This window comes from Myotis nattereri, assembly GCF_964212035.1.
Source record: "Myotis nattereri genome assembly, chromosome: 4".
NCBI classification, from domain to species: Eukaryota; Metazoa; Chordata; class Mammalia; order Chiroptera; family Vespertilionidae; genus Myotis; species Myotis nattereri.
Window position 1 is genome coordinate 53,457,489 of NC_138079.1, and position 24,682 is coordinate 53,482,170.

A 24,682-nucleotide genomic window follows, 5' to 3' on the forward strand; every position below is an offset into this window, starting at 1 on the left:
CTACACTAATAAAAGAGAAACATGCAAATTGGTATCACTCTGCTATACCCACCAGCCAATCAGGATGAGCATGCAAATTAACCCAACAAAGATGGCGGTTAATTTGCATATGCAGGCATGGAGCAAAGACTGAAGACAACTGAAGACTGAAGACAACTGAAGATTGAAGAGGCTTGGCTTCTCCACTGGAGCGGAGAAGACAAGCTGTGGCCAGACCAAAGGCCTGGGTCCCGGGTCCTGGAGGAAAACCAGTGCCAGCAGCCAGGGGAATGAAGGCCTATTGCGCAAATCTTTGTGCAATGGGCCTCTAGTATATATATATAAAATAGGAAAAAATTTCATAGTAGAACAATTCTCCTCATCTAAATAGCAGTTGTCAAAAAAAAGTTACATGGGTGGGTCACATGTTTTCCAAGTATGTGGGAGATGCGAAAGAAATGACACCAGAAGCACTAATGTAGTGTAAGAAATTTCCAATAGTACATAAATTTGGGGCAAATATGCTATATCATTTCTTTGTTTCTATCTTTGTTGAGTTTTAATAGGGACACAAAGATCTGTTTAAATATTATTTTGGTGTACAATTTAATTTTACAGACCTCATTTAATTTCTCCATTTTTCTTTTATATTCAGTGTTGAAGAAATATACATTCTATATAATAAAAGGCTAATTTGCAAATTGTCTCCTTGGGAGTTCCACATACCAGGAGTTCGGCGACTCACTATGATGTGTACTGACCACCAGGGGGTGGCGTAGAAGGAAGACCCCGGCTGGCAGCCGGGGAAAGGAAAGCCCTGATTGGCCTTGATCACGAGCCAGGACTAGAGACCCTACCCGTGCCTGAATTTCATGCACTGGGCTTCTAGTATATTAATAATATATCACATATTATATATAAACTAGAGGCCCGGTGCACAAAAATTTGTGCAATCGGGGGGGGGGGGTGTCCCTCAGTCCGGCCTGTGCCATCTCGCAGTCTGGGACCCCTCGGGAGATAATGACCTGCTGGCTTAGGCCTGCTCCCGGGTGGCAGAGGGCAGGCCCAATCCCTAGGTGCAGCCCCTGGTCAGGCTCAGAGCAGGGCCAATTGCGAATTGGGGCGCCACCCCCTGTCATGCACAGAGCAGGGCGGATTGGGAGGTTGTGATGCCACCCTCAGTCATGCTCAGGTTAGGGCCGATTGGGGGGTTGGGGCACCGCCCCCTGTCACACTGAAGGCAGGGTTGATGGGGAGGTTGCGGCAGCACCCCGTCATGCACAGAGCAGGGCCCATAAGTGGGATTGGGGCTCCGTACCCTGTCATGCACAAAGCAGGGTCGATCAGGGGGTTGGGGAGCTCCCCCCTGTTACGCACAGAGCAGAGCCCATTAGGGGGTTGTGGAGGTCCCCCCTGTCACTCACAGAGTAGGGCCGATAGGGGAGTTGGGGCACCACCCCCTGTCACCCACAGAGCAGGGCGGATCAGGGGGCTGGGGTGCCGCCACTCTCACACTCAGGGCAGGGCCGATGGGGAGGTTATGGCTCTACCCTGTCACACACAGAGCAGGGCCCGTGGCGCGGGGGGGGGGGGGGGGGAGGGGGGGTTGGGGCGCCGCACCCTGTCACACACAGAGCAGGGCCGATCAGAGGGTTGGGGCACCGCACCCTATCACACACAGAGCCGCAGGGCAATCAGGGGTTTGGGGAGCTCCCCCGTATCAGGCACAGAGCAGGGCTGATCAGGGAGTTGGGGCGCCTTCCCCTGTCAGGAACAGAGCAGGGTGGATAGGGAGGTTGTGGCCCTGCCCCCTGTCACACACAGAGCCGCAGGGCTATCAGGGGGTTGGGGAGCTCCCCCCTGTCACGCTGATCCTGGTGCTGGGAGGCATATTACCCTTTTACTATATAGGATAGAGGCCTGGTGCATGGATGGGGCTGGCTGGTTTGCCCTGAAGGGTGTCCTGGATCAGGGTGGGGGTCCCCACTGGGGTGCCTGGCCAGTCTGGGTGAGGGGCTGAGGGCTGTTTTCAGGCTGGCGGGTGACGGAAGCTCCCAACCACTCCTTTTTTTCTTTTTTCTTTTTTTATTCTGGGCCAGCTGTACCTCTGAGGCTCCAGCTCTTAGGCCTCCTCTCCTGAAAGCAGGTATCTGGTTTGTTTCGGTTCTATAATCGAAACAATGTATAACTCCAGCTCTGAGATCCTGGCTCGCTGAAAGCAGGTTTCTGGGGTTTTGTTTAGCTTCTGTATTTGTTACAGTGTTTCTTAAACTGCAAGCTCAGAGGCCAGCAAGGCAGGCGGGGAACGCTGGAGTCCTCCGTCACTGAAGCAAGCAAGTCTCATGTTAGTTTCAAGCCACCTAGCTGCCGGCCGCCATCTTGGCTGGCAGTTAATTTGCGTATCTCGCTGATTAGCCAATGGGAAGGGTAGCGGTCGTACGCCAATTACCATGTTTCTCTTTTATTAGATAGGACTAGAGGCCGGGTGCACAAAAATTTGTGCACTTGGGGGAGGGGGGTCCTTCAGCCTGGCCTGTGCCCTCTTGCAGTCTGGGACCCCTTGAGGGATGACAACCTGCAGGTTTAGGCCCGCTCCCTGGGGAATTGGGCCTAAGCTGGCAGTCAGACATCACTCTGGCAGCCCGGGAGCCCTCAGGGGGTATCCATTTGCCAGCGAGGAGCAGGCCTAAGCTGTAGTCGGACATCCTTAGTGCTGCTGAGGAGGCAGGAGAAGCTCCCACCACCACCGCTGTACTGGCAGCCATCAGCCTGGCTTGTGGCTGAGCAGAGCTTCCCCTGTGGCAGCGCACTGACCACCAGGAGGCAGCTACTGCATTGAGCGTCTGCCCCCTGGTGGTCAGTGTGTGTCATAGTGACCAGTTATTCCCAGGCATTCTGCTGTTAGGGTTAGTTTGCATATTACCCTTTTATTATATAGGATAGAGGCCGGTTGCATGGGTGGGGGCTGGCTGGTTTGCCCTGAACAGTGTCCCAGATCAGGGTGGGGGTCCCGCTGGGGTGCCTGGCCAGCCTTGGTGAGGAGCTGATGGGTGTTTGCAGGCTGGCCACACCCCTTTTAGGGTGGGGGGGTCCCCACTGGGGTGCCTGGCAAGTCTGGGTGAGGCGCTGAGGGCCGTTTTCAGGCTGGCCAAGCCCCCACCACAACGGAAGCTCCCAGCCTCTCCTTTTTTTCTTTTTTTGTTTTATTCTGGGATTTATTTGCTTTCTATAATTGAAACTTTGTTGCCTTCCGTGGAGCTCAGAGCCATCCAGGAAGCTTGGCTTCCTCCATCACTGGAGCAACCAAGTCTCTGCTGGTTTCAGCTGCGTGGCTGCCAGCCTCCATCTTGGTTGGGTTAATTTGCATACAGTCGCTCTGATTGGCTGGTGGGTGTGGCTTAAGCCATAGCAAAGGTATGGCCAATTTGCATGTTTGTCTTTTATTAGTGTAGATCATAAATATGGTTGTGGTATTTGACAGTTGGAGGCTACTGGAATACTAAGCACATCAATAATCACCTTTAGGAAGGTTTGTGTTTGCATCCATTTACTCTACTTGCTAATTAAGTAATTTCAAATCTAAAATATATGCACACATACACACACATTGATTTCAAAATGAATGGTAGTTTAGGATTAAACATACAAATAAATATATTTAGCCCTGGTCGGTTTGGCTCAGTGGATAGAGCGTCAGTCTACGGACTGAAAGGTCCTGGGTTCGATTCTGGTCAAAGGCATGTACCTTGGTTGCGGGCACATCCCCAGTGGGGGGTGTGCAGGAAGCAGCTGATCAATGTTTTTCTCTCATCGATATTTCTAGCTCTCTATCCCTCTCCCTTCCTCTCTGTAAAAAAATCAATAAAATATATTTTAAAAATAAATAAATAAATAAATTTATTTTATGTAGAAAAATTAGAAGAAATCACTCTAGTTCTGCATGGCATTATTATGTAACCAGAAAATAAAAACCAAAAGTCTCTATAGTACAATTATTTAATTAAATATACTACATATTTCATGAGTTAATAGTAAACATCTTATAATGACTTGCCACCTCATAGTCAAAAGTGATTTATTCTACATAAGGAAAAAGAATGAAGGTATTCTTTGCTCTCAAAAGGAATTTTCCATCTATTCTTTGGAGTTCATTAAAAAAAAAGCTTGGTCAGTAATTCAAAACAGCCTGTGTGAAATACCATATTTATGAAACATTGTAGCAGGACCTAAATGCCCTTCAAATGCAATCTGCTTTACAAGAACATGATCAGAAAATGATTCCTACTGCCAAATAAAAAGCCTCTGAGGTCTGCAGGTTCCTCCTAAAATATCTGTATGTACCTATACCTATACTTAAAAGGCAGGTCTTTATCACATTAGTCGGAATATCTATAAAACAAAGCCTTCTGTTCATATAGACTTGTTGTCATGTAAGCACATTTTTGTAATATTCATTGCATAGATAACTTGTGGCATTGGACTATAATTCAGTCTTTAATTTAATATCCAGTGACTCTGTCTCCTATATTCTGTGATTTCACTTATTGTCGAACTGGCTTTTAGTTACACATAATGAAAAGGAAGAAACAAAATAAAGGAAAGAAGTAATTAGAATATGTTAAGGAGAAAAATGACAAAGGAGTTTCCTTAATGAAGACACACTACTTAAAGGCTTTAAAAAATAAAAACCCTAAGAACTAAAATCCCCTGGTGGCTTAGAACCTCAGTCAAATCCATTGCTCTATCACAACACCGCTTTTTTTCCTCCATTTTAGTGCCTTAATATTCTCATCTATTTATTAACCTTCGTATATATGAAGGTTAAAAAATAAAGATATATATCGACATATATCTTCAATCATTTTTTAGAAACAAGTGGTTTCTACACATGATTTTAAGAAGAAAAAAGAGCAAAATGATTTGACTCAAGTTCCATATTTCCTCTTAAATATCTCAAGATAATTGAATATGATTTCCTTTCAGATGTTAGAAACATGTCAAGTATACAAGGAGTCATGTCCTGAGATTCAGAATTACATTCTACTTTATAGTAAATGGTGAAAAGGTTTTCTTGAAAGGCAATGGTTTTCACAGTGCCAGGTACCTTATCTGCGGAGTTCTCTTGTAACTGGGACAGGCCCGAGCATATCTGGAGGCCAGTAGACCCAAAGACTTCTCCAGAACTTCTGTTAGAATCTTCTGGGCTAACTTGGGGGGTAGAATGGTCCAGAGATCATGATGAAGAGCCCAGAAGAAATAATGCCACATCTGGAGTGAGAAGGAGCATCTTTCCCCCTGGCAAAAACAACACACATTAAACAATGGAATCACATCTTCCAAAATGTCAGTTTGCTTTCTATGAACCTAATTAGTTCAGGCTGAAAGGAAATAGCTGGAGAGTTTGACACACTAGATGACCAAGAAAGATTTTTGACAAGATGTAAAACATCCTTACTGACAAAGGAACATGTGTTTTATTTCAATCACAAGACTAGATATTCTAATGAAAATCCAGCCTGCAAGCATTTCACCTAGCATATCCTTGATTTACCTACTCCGGGCCTGCAGTTTAAAATTTGCTTTTAAGCAATAGGCTTTATAGTTGCTAAACATGTCATGCTAGTTTAAGATAGTGGGCTGATTCTTCTATAATTAAAATTTAATTATTTAAATTAAGTATTAGCATCATTGAGATCATTTTACAAATGTTTCAGATTTCACATTTTAATGAAATGAACACTAACTTACATACTGTATGCTTATCAACATGCATGAAACCAAGGGGATGGGTAACTATTGAAGATTATTACATTAGGCTCCTTTATTCATGGTGTTTTAATAACAGTACTAGAAACAAATACTATAATAGTCTGGTTTTACTATTTTTTTTTTTTTTGTAAAGTCTAGGCAGATCTCATTATTTCTTAGTATTTTTACAGCACTTTATACTTCCAAGGGGCCAGAGTCTCATTGCCTTCCATCCCCTTATAGATCTCTGGTGTGACAAACCTTCCCTGACCACAGAGGGAGACCCAACAGTGGCAAGGCCAAGGGGAACAGGCAGAAATGAGAAGATAGCCTCAAGTGATTTACAAGCATTAATTAGTTAACTTGCTCGTAGAGAGGTTTGCTAGTAGTTTGACCTCATTTTCTTTCAAAACAGATCAAAAGATTGTTTGAAATAGAAAAAGAGTAGAATGCATTCTTCAAACATTATACTGATTATGTTACTATATCAAAAGTTAAGCTAGTAAAACTTCCCATTTTATCTCGAAGCAATCCTCTTCGACTTAAAATTTGTCTTACCCACTGCTTATATTTCTCAAACAACTGTCATCTAAAAAAATCTGTTCTCATACACCAACAGGGGATAGTTTCTTAGGCATATGCTACTATTAGTGTTTTCCTTACAAATTATTCTTCTGGTAATTTCTTTGATTACTAAAATCTTTTATAATCACTGCATAATAATAATGTATAGTTATTATTGACTGACTTTCAAATGGAGTTTATAAATGAGTAGAACTGTTATTCTTAAGTGGGAAATGGGCATCAAATGTCAAAGAATCAAATTCAAACTGGGGGGAGGGGGGAGGAGGCGGGGGGACTTTGACCACTGGCTTCTGACTTTCTGACTAGATGTGTATCAAAACTATTAAGAAAAAAAAATTACAAAATTAATGAGAAGTAACAAAATTATAGTTCCTTATGCTTTCTTTGTTGTGTTCTGCAATAAAGAATGTGTTTTAAAATTTCTAAAGTAAGAACAAAGTTTTACAGCTAGATTTTCTTATACTTGTGGTGTAGTATGTTAATTAAAGCAAAACTGACCTCAGCTGATATCTGAATAGTTTACACTAACATTTTTCATGGCAATAGATAGGTAGATGTTTATAATAATGTGGCCAACATGATTTTTCTTTTTTCAAAATATAAAAAAATGTCTTTAATAGCTACCTTTACGCAATAAATGAGAAAAATTAAAATAACTTCAGGTACACAGATTTCTTCTCCTAAAAGTGAAAAACACTTATTTTTAAGACTTTTTAAAACATAAATGTCAACTTTACATTTCAAACTGGTCATCATTCACACAATTCTCTTCAAAATGTGTATAACTTCAATGTATGCAAGGGTTTTCATTAAACTAAATGTGATTCATTTATTTTCCTGACCTGTTTCTCTATTTGTTGTCATTTCAAAAGTATTCTGCTAGTAAACATCTGTTATTTTTGTAGGCCCACTACAATGTAAACAGATGTGAGCTTTTATTTACATTATATATCAGGAAACAAGCAGCTGGGCTTTATTATATAAGCCACTCAATATTATCTTTGAACAGACAATTCTTTATTCTTTGACTGTTGGAAAACACAAGTTGCTAAAATTGAGCAGATGTCAACTATACTAAATGCTCAGTTTTAAACATGTAATCTGAACACCCACTGTGCCATCTGACCAGCACCTCATCAGAGAGATACCGAACTCGTTGACTCTCTCAACCTGACAGCTTAGAAAATGGAAATAATGTGTCTAGGGCTCACTTGATTTCACAAAACATGAGCAAATATTGTTTCATATCTTGTAAATTACTTCACTCTTTCTTTCCTACACGCTTGAACATGGCAATAGGTTCCTTTGCGATCTCTATCCTACTCTTTGCCTTGAGTCTGGCAGATTTCATCTCCTTTCCTCCCAAAGCAGCCTTGCCAAAAACTAGTCCTGTTTCACAAATCAGATGGAATAATGGGGAGAGGAGGAGAAGGGGGTGCAGTAAATGGGATAAAACCATGTCAGGTACTCCATTATCAAAACAGTTTAAAATCTGCGCTATTTTTAGAAGGTTCTTATTTTTGGTAAATAGAAAAGCAGTGTCACTTTATTTTTCTGAGCAGAAATAACAACCACTCTGCAATTAAACTGTAACTACTGACCATGTAAGTATATGGAAGCTACAGTACCATGTAATCACAGGGTAACTATCTCATTATTTCTGTCTTTGAAGTTAAAGCATTGTCATAAGATCTAAGAGCTGCATGTTACATGGTAATTTGTTGTGTGTTTTTTAAATAGTTGGTAACTTCAATAACAGGTTTGAAATGCATCCACTTATTATTTTTACTGTATACTTCTTCTAGTTCCCAATTTGCATAGGAGGAAACATCATACCTCTATGTTGGACAAATAGTGAGCTAATACCTGTTTTTCAATGAAAACATCATATAAAATTGCTCATTAGTACAGTGACATATTGAAATCGTTTGAAACATGAGATGGATTCATTTTCAACCTCTGCAAATAAGGAAGCTGCGATGCTTCCAGGAGAGAAGACCAGTACTTTCTCAGACTACCAGCTGCACTACAGCACCTTCTCGTTTTCATTCTGCTCACTGCTGTGTGAAGCACGGCAGGTTTGGAAAAGTCTGTACGGATGCTCTTGCAAAAAAGAAAAGCTACCTAGGAAGGGCCTCTAAAGGAGAGATGAAATGGTCTTAGAAGAAGTGGAAAGTCCCTTAAAAGAGCTTCTTATTATTTGCTTTTCTCTGCTGTGGCAACATTTATTATGATAATAACTCAGGCATAAACGGCGCCACAAGAAGCTTCAGTGTCATGAAGGTGGTGAGAGTGACTCCATTGAATAAAACTCCACTCTGTTCTTCTCAGTGCTCCATAGTGATGAGAACAATCAAGCAAATCAAAAATCATAAGCTTCAACGCAGAGGAAAGGGTAAATGGGGAAAGCTAATGAAGCTGGGCTTGACTGATAAATTATTTTAAAACCCTGATTTATCTTATTTTTTATTAAGGTATTATAAATGTTTCATCCCGCCCTGGAATCAACTTCAAAAAATTTCAAGTATTGTGGCTAATGTATAATCAATGGAATTTAGGGGAAGGGAAACTAACGAAGCCTGATGCTGAATAGTTTTAATTGAACGTAGGTTTGGTTGCACTGGGAATCATTAGGAAGAATTCAGTAGAAACTTGGGATTTTAAAACATGGGCTAAATGAAAATAGGTAAGCTATAAATGATCAGATGGGTCTTTTTTTTTTTTTTAAAATATATTTTATTGATTTTTTACAGAGAGGAAGGGAGAGAGAGATAGAGAGTTAGAAACATCGATGGGAGAGAAACATCGATCAGCCGCCTCCTGCACATCTCCCACTGGGGATGTGCCCGCAACCCAGGTACATGCCCTTGACCGGAATCGAACCCGGGACCCTTCTGTCCGCAGGCCGACGCTCTATCCACTGAGCCAAACCGGCTCCGGCAAAGATGGGTCTTAAAACACACTCATAAGAACATACTTTGAGAAGGAAAAAATAAGTATAAAGAATAAAACTGCTTAATAAAATATATTCATCAAACACAGATGGAAATACATAACAAGAAAAAAAAAAGCAAGGATATCTATAACTGTTCCCTTTGGGGAAAAGTACAAGGTTGTGGCATTTTGGCATTCTTATCTCTTCTAGTTTTCATTGCATCCCATTATATTTCAACTTATTATATAGCACTCAAACACTGTAGCTCAAATGAAGCTACTATTTTTATTTCTAAGCATAAGGAGAGTTCTGATGTCTAATTATTTCAGGTTTTTTAAAACAGTGTTTTTCCTAAGTACAAATTCAATATTTAAAAAATATTATCCTAACAGCCTTCGTGTGTTAGTAATGCTGAGCTCATGTTTCTAATTAGCCAGAAAACAGGTAGGCAGTAAAACATATTTGTGTAAAAAGGAGGGATAGTAAACTTAACTTCACACCTCATAAAAAGCTTTGTAGTCATCCCAGTGGTGGCTCTCAGCATCCTGTAAAATGCTTGTAGCACAAACTCTGACGCAGTAGTCCGTAACCTGAAACTGGAGAGTGTTGATGAATTCCTGATATCGCTGGACAGGCACCAGGAATATGGGTCTGCTCAGAGGGAATGATCAAAGAGACAGAGATTTAAGGCCTGTGTAGTAGGAGGTAACAATCTCCAGTACTACAAATGGTTCTGATTATTAGATATCAATCATTCATTTCCTCCTAATGCTGAGTCTACGTCCACATTCACTTTCCAAAAGCGGGGGGGTTGGGGGGAAGCGGGTCTTTGTTTTGCAAGTCTTTTGAAAATGTACATCTGCTGTTCCACAAATATGCACTTCAACTTGAGACAAACTGCATTGTCAATACATCATTCAAAAATAAAAGTATTCTTTGTAAGCCTATTATTAGAGATCAGTGCATTATTTAGGCATTAGGTTATCATTATTATAAAGAACAGAGGCATTTGTCAGAATCAACTTTTATAAAGCTATCACACGTCCCACAAACATACTCTTTTTATTTTAAAAATTGTAATTTTGTAGATGTCAATTATCTCATAAACAGTTCTAAAATATTCTACAGAAATGAAGTGATTTCTGGCACATTTTGTTTATAAATTCAAGTATGAATCACAACATCTGACTATGAGAATTAAAGAAATACCATAGTTATATTCTACATCAAGCTAAATTTATTTTACTTTTATCTTTAGCTATTTATAGTATGCTTTCTCTCATAACTAAGGAACTGCAAAGGCTGAGTAAGTAATGTAGAATAGATTCCTGGGCTCACAGTGGACTGCCAAGTCCACATGCTTGTTCCCTTTGCAAGGGGCCATGCTAGCTTCTAGAGCAGTGGTTCTCAACCTTGGCTGCACATTAGAATCACCTGGCTGGGAATCTTTTTAAAATCCTGATTTCTGAGCCTCATCCTCCGGAAATTCTGTTTCTTTGTTACTAATGTTGTGGCCCCACCCCATAACAAAGAAACAGAATTTCCGGAGGATGAGGCTCAGAAACCAGGATTTTAAAAAGATTCCCAGTTGATTCTAATGTGCAGCCAAGGTTGAGAACCACTGCTCTAGAAAGTACAAGGATAGCCAGGAAGGCCATGTGATAATACCTGTGGTCATTTTTATTTTCTGTACATATATATAATCTTTTTAGAGTACTAATATGTGAGAATTAAGACTGCCAGATACTTTCTCCTCAAATATTAAAGGTAGCTTATCACTAAATTGATGTTCTGAAATAATATGTTCACATTAGTTAATAGAATAGATTAAAATGCATTTATTTTCTATGTCAGCTCCCAACATCCTGTTGACTTTGAAACAAAAGAGAGGCGTGCATATTTCCCAACTGTGTATACATGAGACAAAAATAAGTTTATTTTTTCCTTTACAGTGTAGGCAGTACCTTGTGCCTCACAAGGTAAAACGTGTTTGGTCATGTCATAACAGCATGCAGAAAATCATTGCTGCTGATTAGAATGTGGAAAATGCATGGGTCTTTTGAATGAACCTTTAGAAAAATACGTATCTTTTTTAGAATCTATGCATCTGGTTTAATATATCCCATGCTCCACCTTTTTGACATTTCCTAGTCAAGAGAAATGAAAATAATTCACCATGTTAATTATTTTCTCCTCAAAGACCATCATCAAAATTTCACTCCTATGATATTCAAGGATTACACATTACTGTAAACATGGCCATCCACTTAATAGAAATGGCACTTACTTGTTAGTATTGTCTTTCATCAGATTATCATATCGAGTAAAATGCTGGGAGACATACACCGCCGTGGAGAGTGCGGTGTGCAGGTTTTCCAGGGGAGCTTGGGAAGGGAACGCCTGGCTTCTCTCCTGCAGCCTCGCTAGGACAGCTGTTGCCACTTTACAACAGGCCTCCGCAAAGTGTGCTCTAATTTCCTGGAAAGAACCATCTCTGCATGCCAGAGCCAGTGGAAGCATTGTGTCAAGTTTTTCCATGATGTCAGAACAAAACTAGGGAGAAATGAATGCAGCACTGAGTTATTGGTACTCTGACAGCACCGTGTAATTTATGTACAGGGGAGCCAAATTCCTAAATAATGAATTTGGCATCAAACATAAATATAATCACACAACTTTGTAGTCATTGATTGTAGAAAGTTAACTGTCAGATAAAGAAATACCAAAAAAGATTACCTTGCAGACATCATGAAAAACTCAGGAAGTAACTTTACATGACAACAGTTTTATTTGCAGTTAATAGAGCTAAAAAAAAAAAAGTACCGTTGATATTAATATAATTGGATTATTTTTGAATTTCTTTTAATTTTCTTTTGCTAAATTTTCATAAAGTGTGATTAGTCATCACATTAAAATAAGGTTATATCAGTTTAACTAAATCTAGAAGCACCAGAAATAACCTCATGTAGCATCCTTATTGGTAAGGAGTCAGCAACTTTTAGAAGTAATATGTGTAGCTTTTCACTAGTTATTATGAATCTACTTCTTAATGGCAGAGAAAGTGTGGTGGATAAGAAGTCAAAACTTGCCTCTACTCTAGATTAGCCAATGGTGTTCCCTGCGGAATGTTCTGGAGTTTCAGGGTGGCAGTAGCAGAATAGGAGGCCATCTCTAAGACCTCCCTTTTAAAAAACATTTAAATTATAGGTTGCTGAACTCAGTGTGGGCTTCATACTGAGTAACGGTGTTTATCTATTTGCATGATGACTTTGTATTTTCTCATTATGTTCTGTGACTCTCAAAGCACATGTAAACATGTCAGACTGATGCTAATGAAATGCAGTGCTCATTAGGGGTAAACAAAGATTTAAAAGTTGCCTAAACCTGCCAAAACCGGTTTGGCTCAGAGGATAGAGCATCGGCCTGCACTGAAGGGTCCCAGGTTCGATTCCGGTCAGGGGCATGTACCTTGGTTGCGGGCACATCCCTAGGAGGAGATGTGCAGGAGGCAGCTGATCGATGTTTCTCTCTCATCGATGTTTCTGGCTCTCTATCTCTCTCCCTTCCTCTCTGTAAAAAATCAATAAAATATATTTTAAAAAAAAAAGTTGCCTAAACCAATAAAAGACAGTAACTCCTTCAATCTCCTAAATGTCTAGTGAAGTCATTCAAAGAGGGGAGGGGGGTGAGAAGAGATTAACCACAGATCTTATATGCATACATGCATTACCTATGGACACAGTCAGTAGGGTGGGGAAGGCCTGGGGCAGGTAGAAACCGGGTGGAGGGGGGCAACAGGGGGGAAAAAGGGGGAACATCAGTAATACTCTCTACAATAAGGATTTAAAATACTAATGATAAAAAAGATAAACCCAAGCAAGCATTTTCCCAGCTCCCCAGGAAGTCACAGAGGCCTCCTCTTTAGTTGCCCAAGACTCATGGAGCAACAAGGTAGTAACAGGTTTAAGTCCCTTTCACCAGCAGTGGCCCATGATACCAGAGAAAACAACTGGTATTGGGTTCAGTGCTAAGTATTTGGCAAGAGGCTCCACCGTTTTCCCCTTTGCAATGGCTTATATTAAAAAACAAACAACAAAACTCATTATGCCGATCTACATACAGTTTTGAAAGGATTTCATTTGATTCTTGCCTTTGCAATTTTCTTTGGTTGGTCCTCCTCAGGAGCCACACAGCTGTCTTGCCAAACTTGTTGGACATTTATAAGGTTCATAGCATAGGTCACAGCTGAAGACCTTTCATTGTGCTCCTGTTGGAGAATTTTTACGGAAAAATCTTCTATTGCTGTCGTTATACAGTGTGCCATGGGAAGAGACACTTCTTTAAATGCACTTCTCCAGCCAAAATCTAGTAGAGTAGTCTGAAATATAGATGTATATGAAGTCATATTCATCTTAATTCAACAAGTGTTTCTACTGTTATATAAATATAAAGTTGTTATTTTCATTCAGCATGTTGAATATAGGTATTCTTTGATAAACTGTAAAAGGCACCCTTACAACCTAAAAAATATTACCCCGTGAATAAAGCAATATAGAAAAACATGTGCATTCTTTACACACAGTAATATACTGACATTTCATTTTAATTCATCAGTGGATTTAATAAAAAACTTTTTTCAAAATTTAATCTCTTAAATATAGTTCAATAAAACCACCTTTATGAGAGCTGAAAGTTACTCTTACTATTTATCACATAAAGCAAACTTTAAATTCAATATATTTAATAAAGTCTAAATTAGATTTTTATAGTCTTTTTTTATAGTTTATTGTTAACAAGTATTGCAACATAAGACAGCATTTTATATTCAATCTTTTATTTCTTTTTCACTCTCAGAAATCCAGACAAGTGAAAAAATAGCAATAAGAAATACAAATTTCTCACAGAAAATACACCACTGCACCTTTCCAGACTTTTACATCTTTAGAATTTTAGTTTCTCCACTCACAGACTGATACATGGCACTACTTTGTTTCAGAAAATGAAAAATTAAAACAATCTGCATTACTCTGTGTGTTGGGAGACAGCGAGGCTAGAGTGGACACTGGTACTTTTTTTTAAAAATTTTGGTCTTTGTCTCATATGGCAATATATTTATGAATGTATTATCTCCCCCAAGTCCTCTAATGTTCTCTATAGTACTAAAAGCTTTATAGGTAATAGGCTGAACCTATGCTTAGAATTAACTCCCTGTTTAATGTAATCTTGTTAATAGTAATAATTTACCTACTCCAACTTCAGAAGACCTTAAGGTTCAATATTACTGACTAAATTACTTATTTTCCTAGGTCTCAACTTTTTTGTTAGAAATATAAGAGCTAAATTCAATGACTTCTATGGTCTCTTTCAGTCTAAAATTACTAAGATTATTATCATTAGCTTCATTTTCTTGCACACACATCCCATTCAGCATTAATTTAATGCTTTTTGTATATACTGTACAAAGTAATAAAGGTGATTCTTCTTCTAGAATGAAAATTCTATTATTCCATGATTCTATGATCAGAAAGAATGGCTTTCATTCTCATGATGCTTATAATTAAGTTGTAATTGAACTTCTAAAGTTTATTTGGACCTTTAACATCAGAGGGCCTTAGAACAGATTTCTCATCTTATTTTACACAAAATTATTCAGTATTTTAATCTACTCAGCTCATATAATCTCCTTTCTAACAAGTGAAACTTTAGAAGTACCGTGGGTATAGTCTTGTAATAGAATAGTATTTCTTGGGACACATTTATGACAAAAATGCAAAAAAAAAAATATCACCTCCATGAAAATTAAAAACAACAACAAAACTCTGGTTTTTGTTCTCTCAATGAGGTCATATCAGTTCATTAAAATTATTCATTCATTCATTCATTCATTCACCCAAGAAAATATATTCTGGTGAAAGTTGCCAGTAATTGCCATGGCTGCAGTGGTAATTTTTGTGTGTGTGTACAATGATGATTACCCTAGTCCATGATAATTTATATGTGATTATAATATCTTGGCCATTCTGAATTCTCTTTTCAAAATATAGAAAACCAAGCACATTAATAGCTGCTCTTAAAAAGAAAACTGAAAATCTTCACTACTCAAATGCCCTCCTAGAAGTCTATTTGTTTTCATAAAATAGTGTTTGTTTTCTTCTACTCTTCTCATCTGATGTTTGGCGCCAAAAATATTTCAGTTAAAATAGAGAATATTTACTAGTTGATCCAAGAAGAAAGAGGAACTAATGTGGCTTTCTGTTCTGTGCACAAAGTAAGTACCTGTTGAATCCCTTTCTTCCATTACCCTAATGCTAATTTCTTTTTTCCATTTTTTAAAAATATATTTTATTGATTTTTCAGAGAGAGGAAGGGAGAGGGACAGAGAGCCAGAAACATCAATGATGAGAGAGAAACATTGATCAGCTGCCTCCTGCACACCCCCCACTGGGGTTGTGCCCACAACCAAGATACATGCCCTTGACTGGAATGGAACCTGGACCCTTCAGTCCACAGACCGACTCTCTATCCACTGAGCCAAACCAGTCAGGGCTAATTTCTTAATACTTACTCTGACTTTTGGTTAAAGCATAATGTATGACTTTGCAGTTTCCTGAGTATTGTTCTTGCTTTCTAAATTGAACCTGTTAAAATCCTATGTCCTTATACCTTTTTAAATGTTTACCTACTATTAGTCAAGGTCCACTCAGAAAATAGAATCCACTCTAGGTATTTCAACAGGAAAACAAAAGTTAATGTAGTTTACTAAGGTGATGAAATTGTGTGGAGCCAAACCATGGGTTGTGAAGCAAGACAGATAAGAATGCAGCAGGAAGCCAGTATTACTCCAAGGGCTGGAGGAACAAAGAAAAAGGACTATCTATGGAATGCAGTTTGTGGGGCCACCAGTCAAAGCTAAAGGCAAGACTGCTAGCTGGAGCTGGAATCATGGAGGGAGGATGTGTGGTGGGAGCAGAGCCCATGGAGGAAATGAAGGAGTCACAGATACTGCTACTAAAGATATTCTCTAAAAAATAAAAATAAACACATAAAGATATTCTCTAAAACAAAGGAGGGGAAGAAATACTCGGGTTTTTCTCTAACATCTACCATCCAGGTCTTCCATTTCATTGACCAAACTTTCATAGTAACCAAGGAAGCCTGGAAGATGTAATTCTCTATAATACAGAACAGAGCAGCAGAAGAGTGGTAATGGATCTGAGCACAAATAGGAGATGCTGGACACACTAAACTAAGAGACCAGTTCAAACTATTACTTCCTCTTTCCTTTCTGTTTGAATCTCCATTTTCTCCCTTTTCAGCAATTATCTACAGTCCAAATTCTCAAAGTGTAGACCCTGAGTTGGGATGAGAACAAAGACCTCCTCACTTCCAGCTCCCTCCTCGCAATCTGTCCATGGAACAGATTGTGCAAGAGAGCAGTGTATCTATTCAATTTTCGTCAAAATGTATAAGCCAATTTTCAACCAAGAATTATTTCTTTTAGTGTCAAAGGGAAAATGCAAGACATTTTTATTTATAACGGATTCACAGACATATGATGATGCTTTTATCTATATACTAGAGGCCCGGTGCACGAAATTCATGCACATGTACAGTCCCTAGGCTTGGCCTGTGATCAGGGCCATCTTCCCCAGCTGCCCGCAGCTGGCCCCGCCCCCTGCCGCCACCCACTCCCGGTTCCCTGTTCGCCATTGGGTGATCAGTGCCTGATGGGTGGGAGAAGGAACCGAGAGGTCTGCTGTTCCCGCCTGCTTGCTGGCCCCACCCCGGCCACGGGTGGCCATCAGGCAATCAGAGCCTGCCAGCCAGGGAAAGGGACCAAGAGGAGGTCAGTGTGCCTCATAGTGACAGCTCCAGTGGTTTGCAGGCCAGCCCCACCCCCAATCAGGGTGGGGGTACCCACTGGGGGGCAGGGCAGCCTGAACTTGGGGGCACCAGGGGTTTGCAGGCCAGCCATGCCCCCAATCAGGGTGGGGGTCCCTGTTGGGGGAGGGGCCTGCCTGGGCAAGGGGCCGTGGGCAGTTTGCAGGCTGGCCATGCCCCTGGCGTTGTTAGAAAGATGTCCGGAAGATGTCCAGTCTATCTGGTCTAATTAGCACATTACCCTTTTATTTTTTTTATTTTTTTTTTAATTAAATCTTTATTGTTCAGATTATTACATTTGTTCCTCTTTTTTCCCCCCCATAACTCCCCTCCTCCCAGTTCCCGCCCCACCCTCCGCCCTCACTCCCCACCCACTGTCCTCATCCATAGGTGCACGATTTTTGTCCAGTCTCTTCCCGCATCTCCCACACCCCTTTCCCCCCCAAGAATAGTCAGTCCATTCCCTTTCTATGTCCCTGATTCTATTATAATCAACAGTTCATTCTGTTCATCGGATTATTTATTCACTTGATTCTTAGATTCACTTGTTGATAGATGCATATTTGTTGTTCATATTTGTATCTTTACCTTTTTCTTCCTCTTCCTCTTCTTAAAGGATACCTTTCAGCATTTCATATAATCCTGGTTTGGTGGTGATGAACTCCTTTAGCTTTTCCTTATCTGTGAAGCACTTTATCTGACCTTCAGTTCTGAATGATAGCTTTGCTGGATAAAGTAATCTTGGTTGTAGATTCTTGGTGTTCATCACTTTGAATATTTCTTGCCACTCCCTTCTGGCCTGCAAAGTTTCTGTTGAGAAATCAGCTGACAGTCGTATGGGTATTCCCTTGTAGGTAACTGAGTTTCTTTCTCTTGCTGTTTTTAAGATTCTCTCTTTATCTTTTGCTCTTGGCATTTTAATTATGATGTGTCTTGGTGTGGTCCTCTTTGGATTCCTTTTGTTTGGGGTTCTCCGTGCTTCTTGGACCTGTAAGTCCATTTCTTTCACCAGGTGAGGGAAGTTTTCTGTCATTATTTCTTCAAATAGGTTTTCAATATCTTGCTCTCTCTCATCTTCTGGCACCCCTATAATTCTGATGTTGGTACGCTTGAAGCTGTCCCAGAGGCTCCTTACACTATCCTCGCATTTTTGGATTCTTTTTTCATTTTGCTTTTCCGGTTGGGTGTTTTTTGCTTCCTCGCATTTCAAATCATTGACTTGATTCTTGCGCTCCTCTGGTCTGCTGTCGGGAGTCTGTATAATATTCTTTATTTCAGTCAGTGTATGCTTAATTTCTAGTTGGTTCCCCAATATAACATCGAGGGTCTCATTAGTTTTCTTGTAGATCTCATTAAGTTTATCGGCGGCTTCTAAACAGTTCTTGAGAGACCTTAAAAGTGTGGTTCTGAACTCTATATCTTCCATTGACAATTTTGTCCTGTTTCTTTGTCTCCGCATTTTGTTATGCTTCCTTGATGCACCCCCTAGTGGTCTTTGTTCGTGGTCTTATAGTTAAATTTTGATTGTTGCAGCTAATTCCAGGGAGGGTTTGACCTCCAGGCCAAGTGGCTATGAGAATCAGCTGTGTCAGCAGTGAGAGAACTTCTGTCCTCTAGGGAGGTGCTAATCTGGCGTTTGCCTGAGGCTATCCGGCAAATGCCTCTGTGCAGGGCTTGGGCGGGGCGGGTCGCACAGGATCAACAGGGTGGGCTGGAGAGAGCAGTTTATGGCGGCTCTCAGTCCTGTCCCCAGGGGCTCTGCCTCTCTGAGTCCCAGCACCCGCTGCAAAGCTCGGAGAGAAAGCTGCACTCGCTCTGACCGAAGCCAGGCAGACCCGCTTCTCCCGTTTGAGTCTGGGTCCCTAAAGACTCGCCTGTATCTGGAGCTCAGAGTCTGCGACTCCCTCCCGATTGAAAACGCCAACCGCGCCCTCCGCCGCCAGCCCACTCCGCGCACTCCGCACCTCAGAATTTGACTTCAGCACTGCGCCTCCTCTGAGTGTCCGTATGCGTTTCTCTTTCCTCCTAGTTGTAGGACTTCCACTCAGCCATCGTTCCAGTGGTTCTGGGTGATGTCCCTCCGTCTTTTAGTTTCACTTTTGAAGTAGTTGTTCAAAGCAGCAAACTCCGGCGTTAACCTATGCCGCCATCTTGGTTCTCTCTCTGGTTGCCCCACATTACCCTTTTATTAGTATAGATATAAAAGCCTAAGTGACCGGCTGAGTGGCCAGTAGCTATGATGTGCACTGACCATCAACACAGGAACTGCTGAGTGACAGCAACTTTGCAGAGTGCCCTCTTGCACTCTGGGACCCCTTGGGGGATGTCGGACTGTCGGTTTTGGCCTGATCCCTGAAGACCAGGCTGAGAGACCCTACTGGTGCATGAATTCGTGTACTGGGCCTCTAGTATATGAATAAAGAAATACTTCCCTTTTCCCCCTCACATACCTCTTTTCCTAGTAGCAATTGCTCTGAAGAAATATTGGTTTCATTTGCTCTAGGTTTCTCTATTATAGTCTCTCTATTGGATGTGACCAAAATTCCTATGCAATAGATAAAAAAGAAAACATACAAACATACATTAATACAAACAAGTGATACTAGATGTAATTAATAGAGTCAGGTTAAAATTAATTGTGTAGAAAAACTCTATTTATACTATATACACATATACTGGTTCATGCATATCAAGATGCTGAGAATATAGTCAATAAGATGTAGGGTGATGTCACCATACAATAATGACAGTATCAAAATATACTGAGTTCTTCCAGACATTCAACTTATGATATTTTTGTATTATTTACATTCATATTTGATTTGCATACATACATAATCTGTTAAATACGGATCTGTTTATTAATTCATTTTCATATTGATAATGTAGAGTAAGTTAAGAATACAAAGTAAATATTTATTTCCTTGCTCATGTAAAAAGTTAAATTCTAAAGTACTGCATTTTAAAACTGGTGGTAATCCTTAGCACTTCAATACTTCCTTTCTTGAAACAAGGAAGAATAAAAGTACATGGGTGAACATCAGCATATCAGGAAAAATTAGACTCTTAATAAGTATATCAATAATTCATTGGAAAAATGCAAACACTGGAACAGATAAGAAATAATCTCTAGCTCTGTTTAGGTAGTTCAATTGGTTGGAGCATCGTCCTGATACACCAAGATTGTGGGTTCAATCCTGAGTCAGGGAACATACAAGAATCAACCAATGAATACACAAGTAAACAGAACAACAAATTGATAGCTATGACGCACACTGACCTCTCTCTCTCTCTCTCTCTCTCTCTCTCTCTCTCTCTCTCTCTCTTATATTAATCAATAAATTTTTAAAACACAATAATCTCTAATGCCTAAAATGGAAAAAATTTTCTCTACTTTTATAATTAAGTTCTCAGTTTTTATAATTATGGAAATCTTTTCCCTGGGGGAAAAAATGAATACATATGCCAAAAAAAAAAAATTATTCCACTTTTCCAATAAGGCTCTATTAATTAGTTTAATTTGATATAAATGATATAATTTGATATGAAATAGTCCGTTTCTCCTTATGTCCTGAGCAAACAAATTTTGAAAATCTTACTGATTCTTCTCAGTAAGGTTTCTGTCCAATATATCCATCTGGCAATTTTGTGGGGGTTTTTTTCTAAATATGGTTCTATAAATTAATCATGAATGATTCCTAAGTAACACAGTTGACTGAAACATTCCCTAGGGGGATTATTTGGTAGGTGATAACATCCTTTTTGGAAAACTTATCAGAATTTATCTATTCTGAGGAAAAGTTTTCCTTAACTCCAGTGTTTTTTAATCATTTTGGATTTATGAACACCTTTGAATACAAGTGAGAGAACACTCCATCCAAAATGCACAATATAAATCTATGGGAACTACACACAGACACACAGATACACACAATTAAGACCCCTTGTAAAGTGCATTCATGAACTTCAAGGGCCCATGGACTGTAGTTTAGGAATCCTACTTCATTTCTCAACAAATATCACAACAAGGATAAGAAGGTTTTAGATCAGTGTTATTCCAGTTAACCTAAAATATTTTCTCTCTGACCTGGATTTTAATGTCTTCTTAAGAAGAGGATAATACATATAAATAAGGATCAATTCTAACATTAAAATAAAATCCAGATTAATCAAAGATTTTAAGTAAAGAAAAAGGAGATGCATCGATAAAAATTCTGCTATGTGAGATTTCTGAGATTTTATTGTTTATGTTTTCTTCCAGGATTTTTATTGTTTCATCTAAGTCTTTTATCCATTTTGATTTTATTCTTGTGTATGGTGTAAGTTAGTGGTCTAGTTTCATCTTTTTGCCACACCATTTGTTGAAGAAACTGTCTTTATTGTATGTTCCTGCCTCCTTTGTCAAATACTAATTGACTGTAATGGTATGGGTCCATTTTTGGGGTCTCTGTTCTGTTCCACTGGTCTATATGCCCATTCTTGTGCCAGTACCAGGCTGTTTTGATTACAATGGCTTTGTAGTATAGTTTGATATCTGGTATTGTGATTCTTCCAACTTTGTTTTTCTTTCTCAAGATTGCTGCAGCTACTCAGAGTCATTTTTGTTTCCACAAAAATTTTTAGAGTATTTGTTTTAGTTCTGTGAAGTATGCCATTGGCATTTTAATAGGGATTGCTTTGAATCTATAGATTGCTTTGGGTAATATGGAATTTTAATGATAATTCTTCCAATCCATGAACATGGTATATGGTTCCCTTTGTTTGCATCTTCCTCTATTTCTTTTTTTCAGTGTCCTAGAGTTTTCCAAGTATAGCTCTTTTACCTGCTTGGTTAAGTTTATTCCTAGGTATGGGATAGGGGAGACAAGAAGAGATAAACCAAAGAACTTATATACTTATAGGAATAGCCCATGGACACTGACAATAGGGCAATGAAAGACTGGGGCAGGGGGCCAGGGGCTGGGAGGAGGGGGTATGAGGTGGAAATGTGGAATACCTGTAATGCAAATAATAAAAATATTTTTTAAAAGAAAAAGGAAACTATAAAGTTATTAAAAATATGAATTATTTTTTCAAAAGATCTAAATCACATAAACAATTCTGCATTAGCAAGCAAAACAGATATAAAAAATTGACTTGATACTCTCAAAATATCCATACTTTAAAAAAATTAATAGACTTTAGTTTTTAGAGCATTTTTAGATTCTGCACATCATTCTTTGTGTTGTGCAGTTCAATGGGCTTTGCCAAATGCATAACATTATGTATCTACCTTTATTATATCATAGAGAATTATTTCACTATTCTTAAAATCCCCTGTGGTCAACCTATTCACCTCTCTTCTCCTTTTCTCTCCTCCTGACAACCACTGGCCTTTTCACTGTCCCTATACTTTTGTTTTTTCCACAATGTCATAAATCTCATATAGTTGGAATCATATAATATGTAAGCTTTTTAGACGGCTTCTTTCACTTAGCAATGTGCATTTAAGATTCTTCCATGTTTCCTCGTGGCTTGATATCTCATTTCTTTTTATTACTGAATAACATTCCATTGTATTGATGTACCATAGTTTATCAAATTTACCTAAGGAAAGTCATTTTGGTTGCTTCCAAGCTTTGGCAATTATTAATGAAGTGTTACAAACATTCGTGTGCAGATTTTTGTGTAGACATTAGTTTTCTATCCATTTTTGTGTATAGCTAGGAACATGATTATTGGATCATATAAGACAATGTTTAGCTTTGAAAGATACAACCAAATTGTCTTCCAAGAGGCTATACTATTTTACACTCCTATTAGCAATGAATGAGAGTTCCTGTTGTTTCAAATCCTTGCCAGAACTGACACTGTTAGTGTTTCTAGCATTAGGCATTTTAATTGGTGTGTAGTGTGCTCTCCTGTTTAAATCTGCATGCCCTGATGACATATGATGTGGAGCATCTTTTCATACGCTTACTTGCCAACTGTATATCTTCTTTGGTAGGTGTCTCTTCAGATCTTTGACTCACTTTTCCCCCCTCACTTTTAAATTGAGTTTTTTGTTTCCTTATTGAATTTTAAAAGTATATATATATACTTTTATCATATATACTTTTATCATATATATATGATACAAGTCTTTGATCAGATATGTGTTTTGCAAATAGTTTTCTCAGTCTATGGTTAGTATTTTCATCCTCTTAATGACCATACTTTTTTACTTGACAATTCCACTTTAGAAATTTATCATCCAGATATACATGTGCAATATTAAGACATCGTTCAAGAAAATTTGCCATATCATTGTTTGTGGTTGCAAATAAACAGGAAAGTAAAACCCTAAATGTCCATCAGTGAGAACCTGGTTAAATGCACCAATGGAAAACTATTCAGCTGTTAGAAAGAATGAGGTGTTTCTACATAACTGTTAGTGAAAAAGAATCTCTGCATAGTATGTACAGATTTTGTTTTATTTTAACATAGGGATAGATATGGAAGTAGTTGCCTCTGGAGAGTGAAACTAGACAACTGGAATAGAAATAGACATACTTTTCAGCATATATTCTTTTGTCCTCTTTAACTGCTTTACCATATGAGGAACTATTATTTAAAAAACATTTTTAAAGAAGAAAAAATAATGAAGATCAAGTGAATGACATGAAGGAGCAACACCTGTATTCTTAATGTCACTTTGCTTTTCTACAGATAGCTCACAAAACCAGCCAATTTAAAAGGTATTTACACTGGAATAATAACACTAGTTTGAAGTATAAGCTTGCAAATCTATATCTGGAAATAGCTATCTGCTGTTGTGTAGCTATAATTTAAGTTTATGAAAAAAGTTAATTATCTTCTATTTATTGTTACACTCTAAATACAATATGCTTATTCATTCAAAGTAACATGCTTTGATATTTACATAAACCATCTGCCTATTTTCAAGATTAGTAAATAAGAAGATAAGCTTCCCAAGCCTTTCTTGCTGATGGGCAATTCTATAGTAAGATAGAAAATGAATTATCAAACAATTCTGATAATCTTTATAATATAGTCTCCCTCCAAATTAAAAAAAGATTTTAAAAAACTGAATCCTACATAGAGAAGCAAAAAGAATCATTTTAAGACATGATTCGTAACATTGACTCTACACTAATAAAATATCTCATGGTTTTAACAAATTGTGGCATTTTATGTTTGTTTGGAATTTAAAATGGTCAGCTTCAAAATTCCACATTGTCAAACTTCATAAATTCTGTGAACATGTGACAAATTACTTCACTTATTTAAAAATACATTAAAAATCCTATTCACTTATTCACATCGTCTAGAGAAGGTAGCCCATTTTGGACTCAATGCTCTAAAATACAGGTTATTTGCATGCAGTCAACACTGATTTCTTTAGGAGCATGCCCAAGTAAAGGACCTCAGTAGAGTGCAGAGCATCACAGGAATGGTAGCTGCTGAGCAGCCTTCCCCGCAGAGTTCACTGTGGTTCATTTTACACTTCTGGTTAGTTCCTACACTGTTGCTTTCTTTCATGGAGAGTAGAGGTTGGCAGTACTTCCCTGTGAC

The 24,682-nt window shown here is 38.9% G+C and overlaps 1 protein-coding gene across 1 annotated transcript in view; it reads right to left on the reverse strand.

The window, feature by feature from the left end:
* Positions 1–24,682, reverse strand: part of KIAA0825 — a 373,094-nt gene that overhangs the window by 247,721 nt on the left and 100,691 nt on the right. Inside the window, exons 6-10 of the mRNA XM_081088719.1 lie at positions 19,579–19,673; positions 13,398–13,625; positions 11,535–11,800; positions 9,748–9,898; positions 5,084–5,274 (exon numbers count right to left, since the gene is read on the reverse strand). Coding sequence (XP_080944845.1) covers positions 5,084–5,274; positions 9,748–9,898; positions 11,535–11,800; positions 13,398–13,625; positions 19,579–19,673 — 931 coding nt within the window. The remainder of the gene's footprint in view (positions 1–5,083; positions 5,275–9,747; positions 9,899–11,534; positions 11,801–13,397; positions 13,626–19,578; positions 19,674–24,682) is intronic.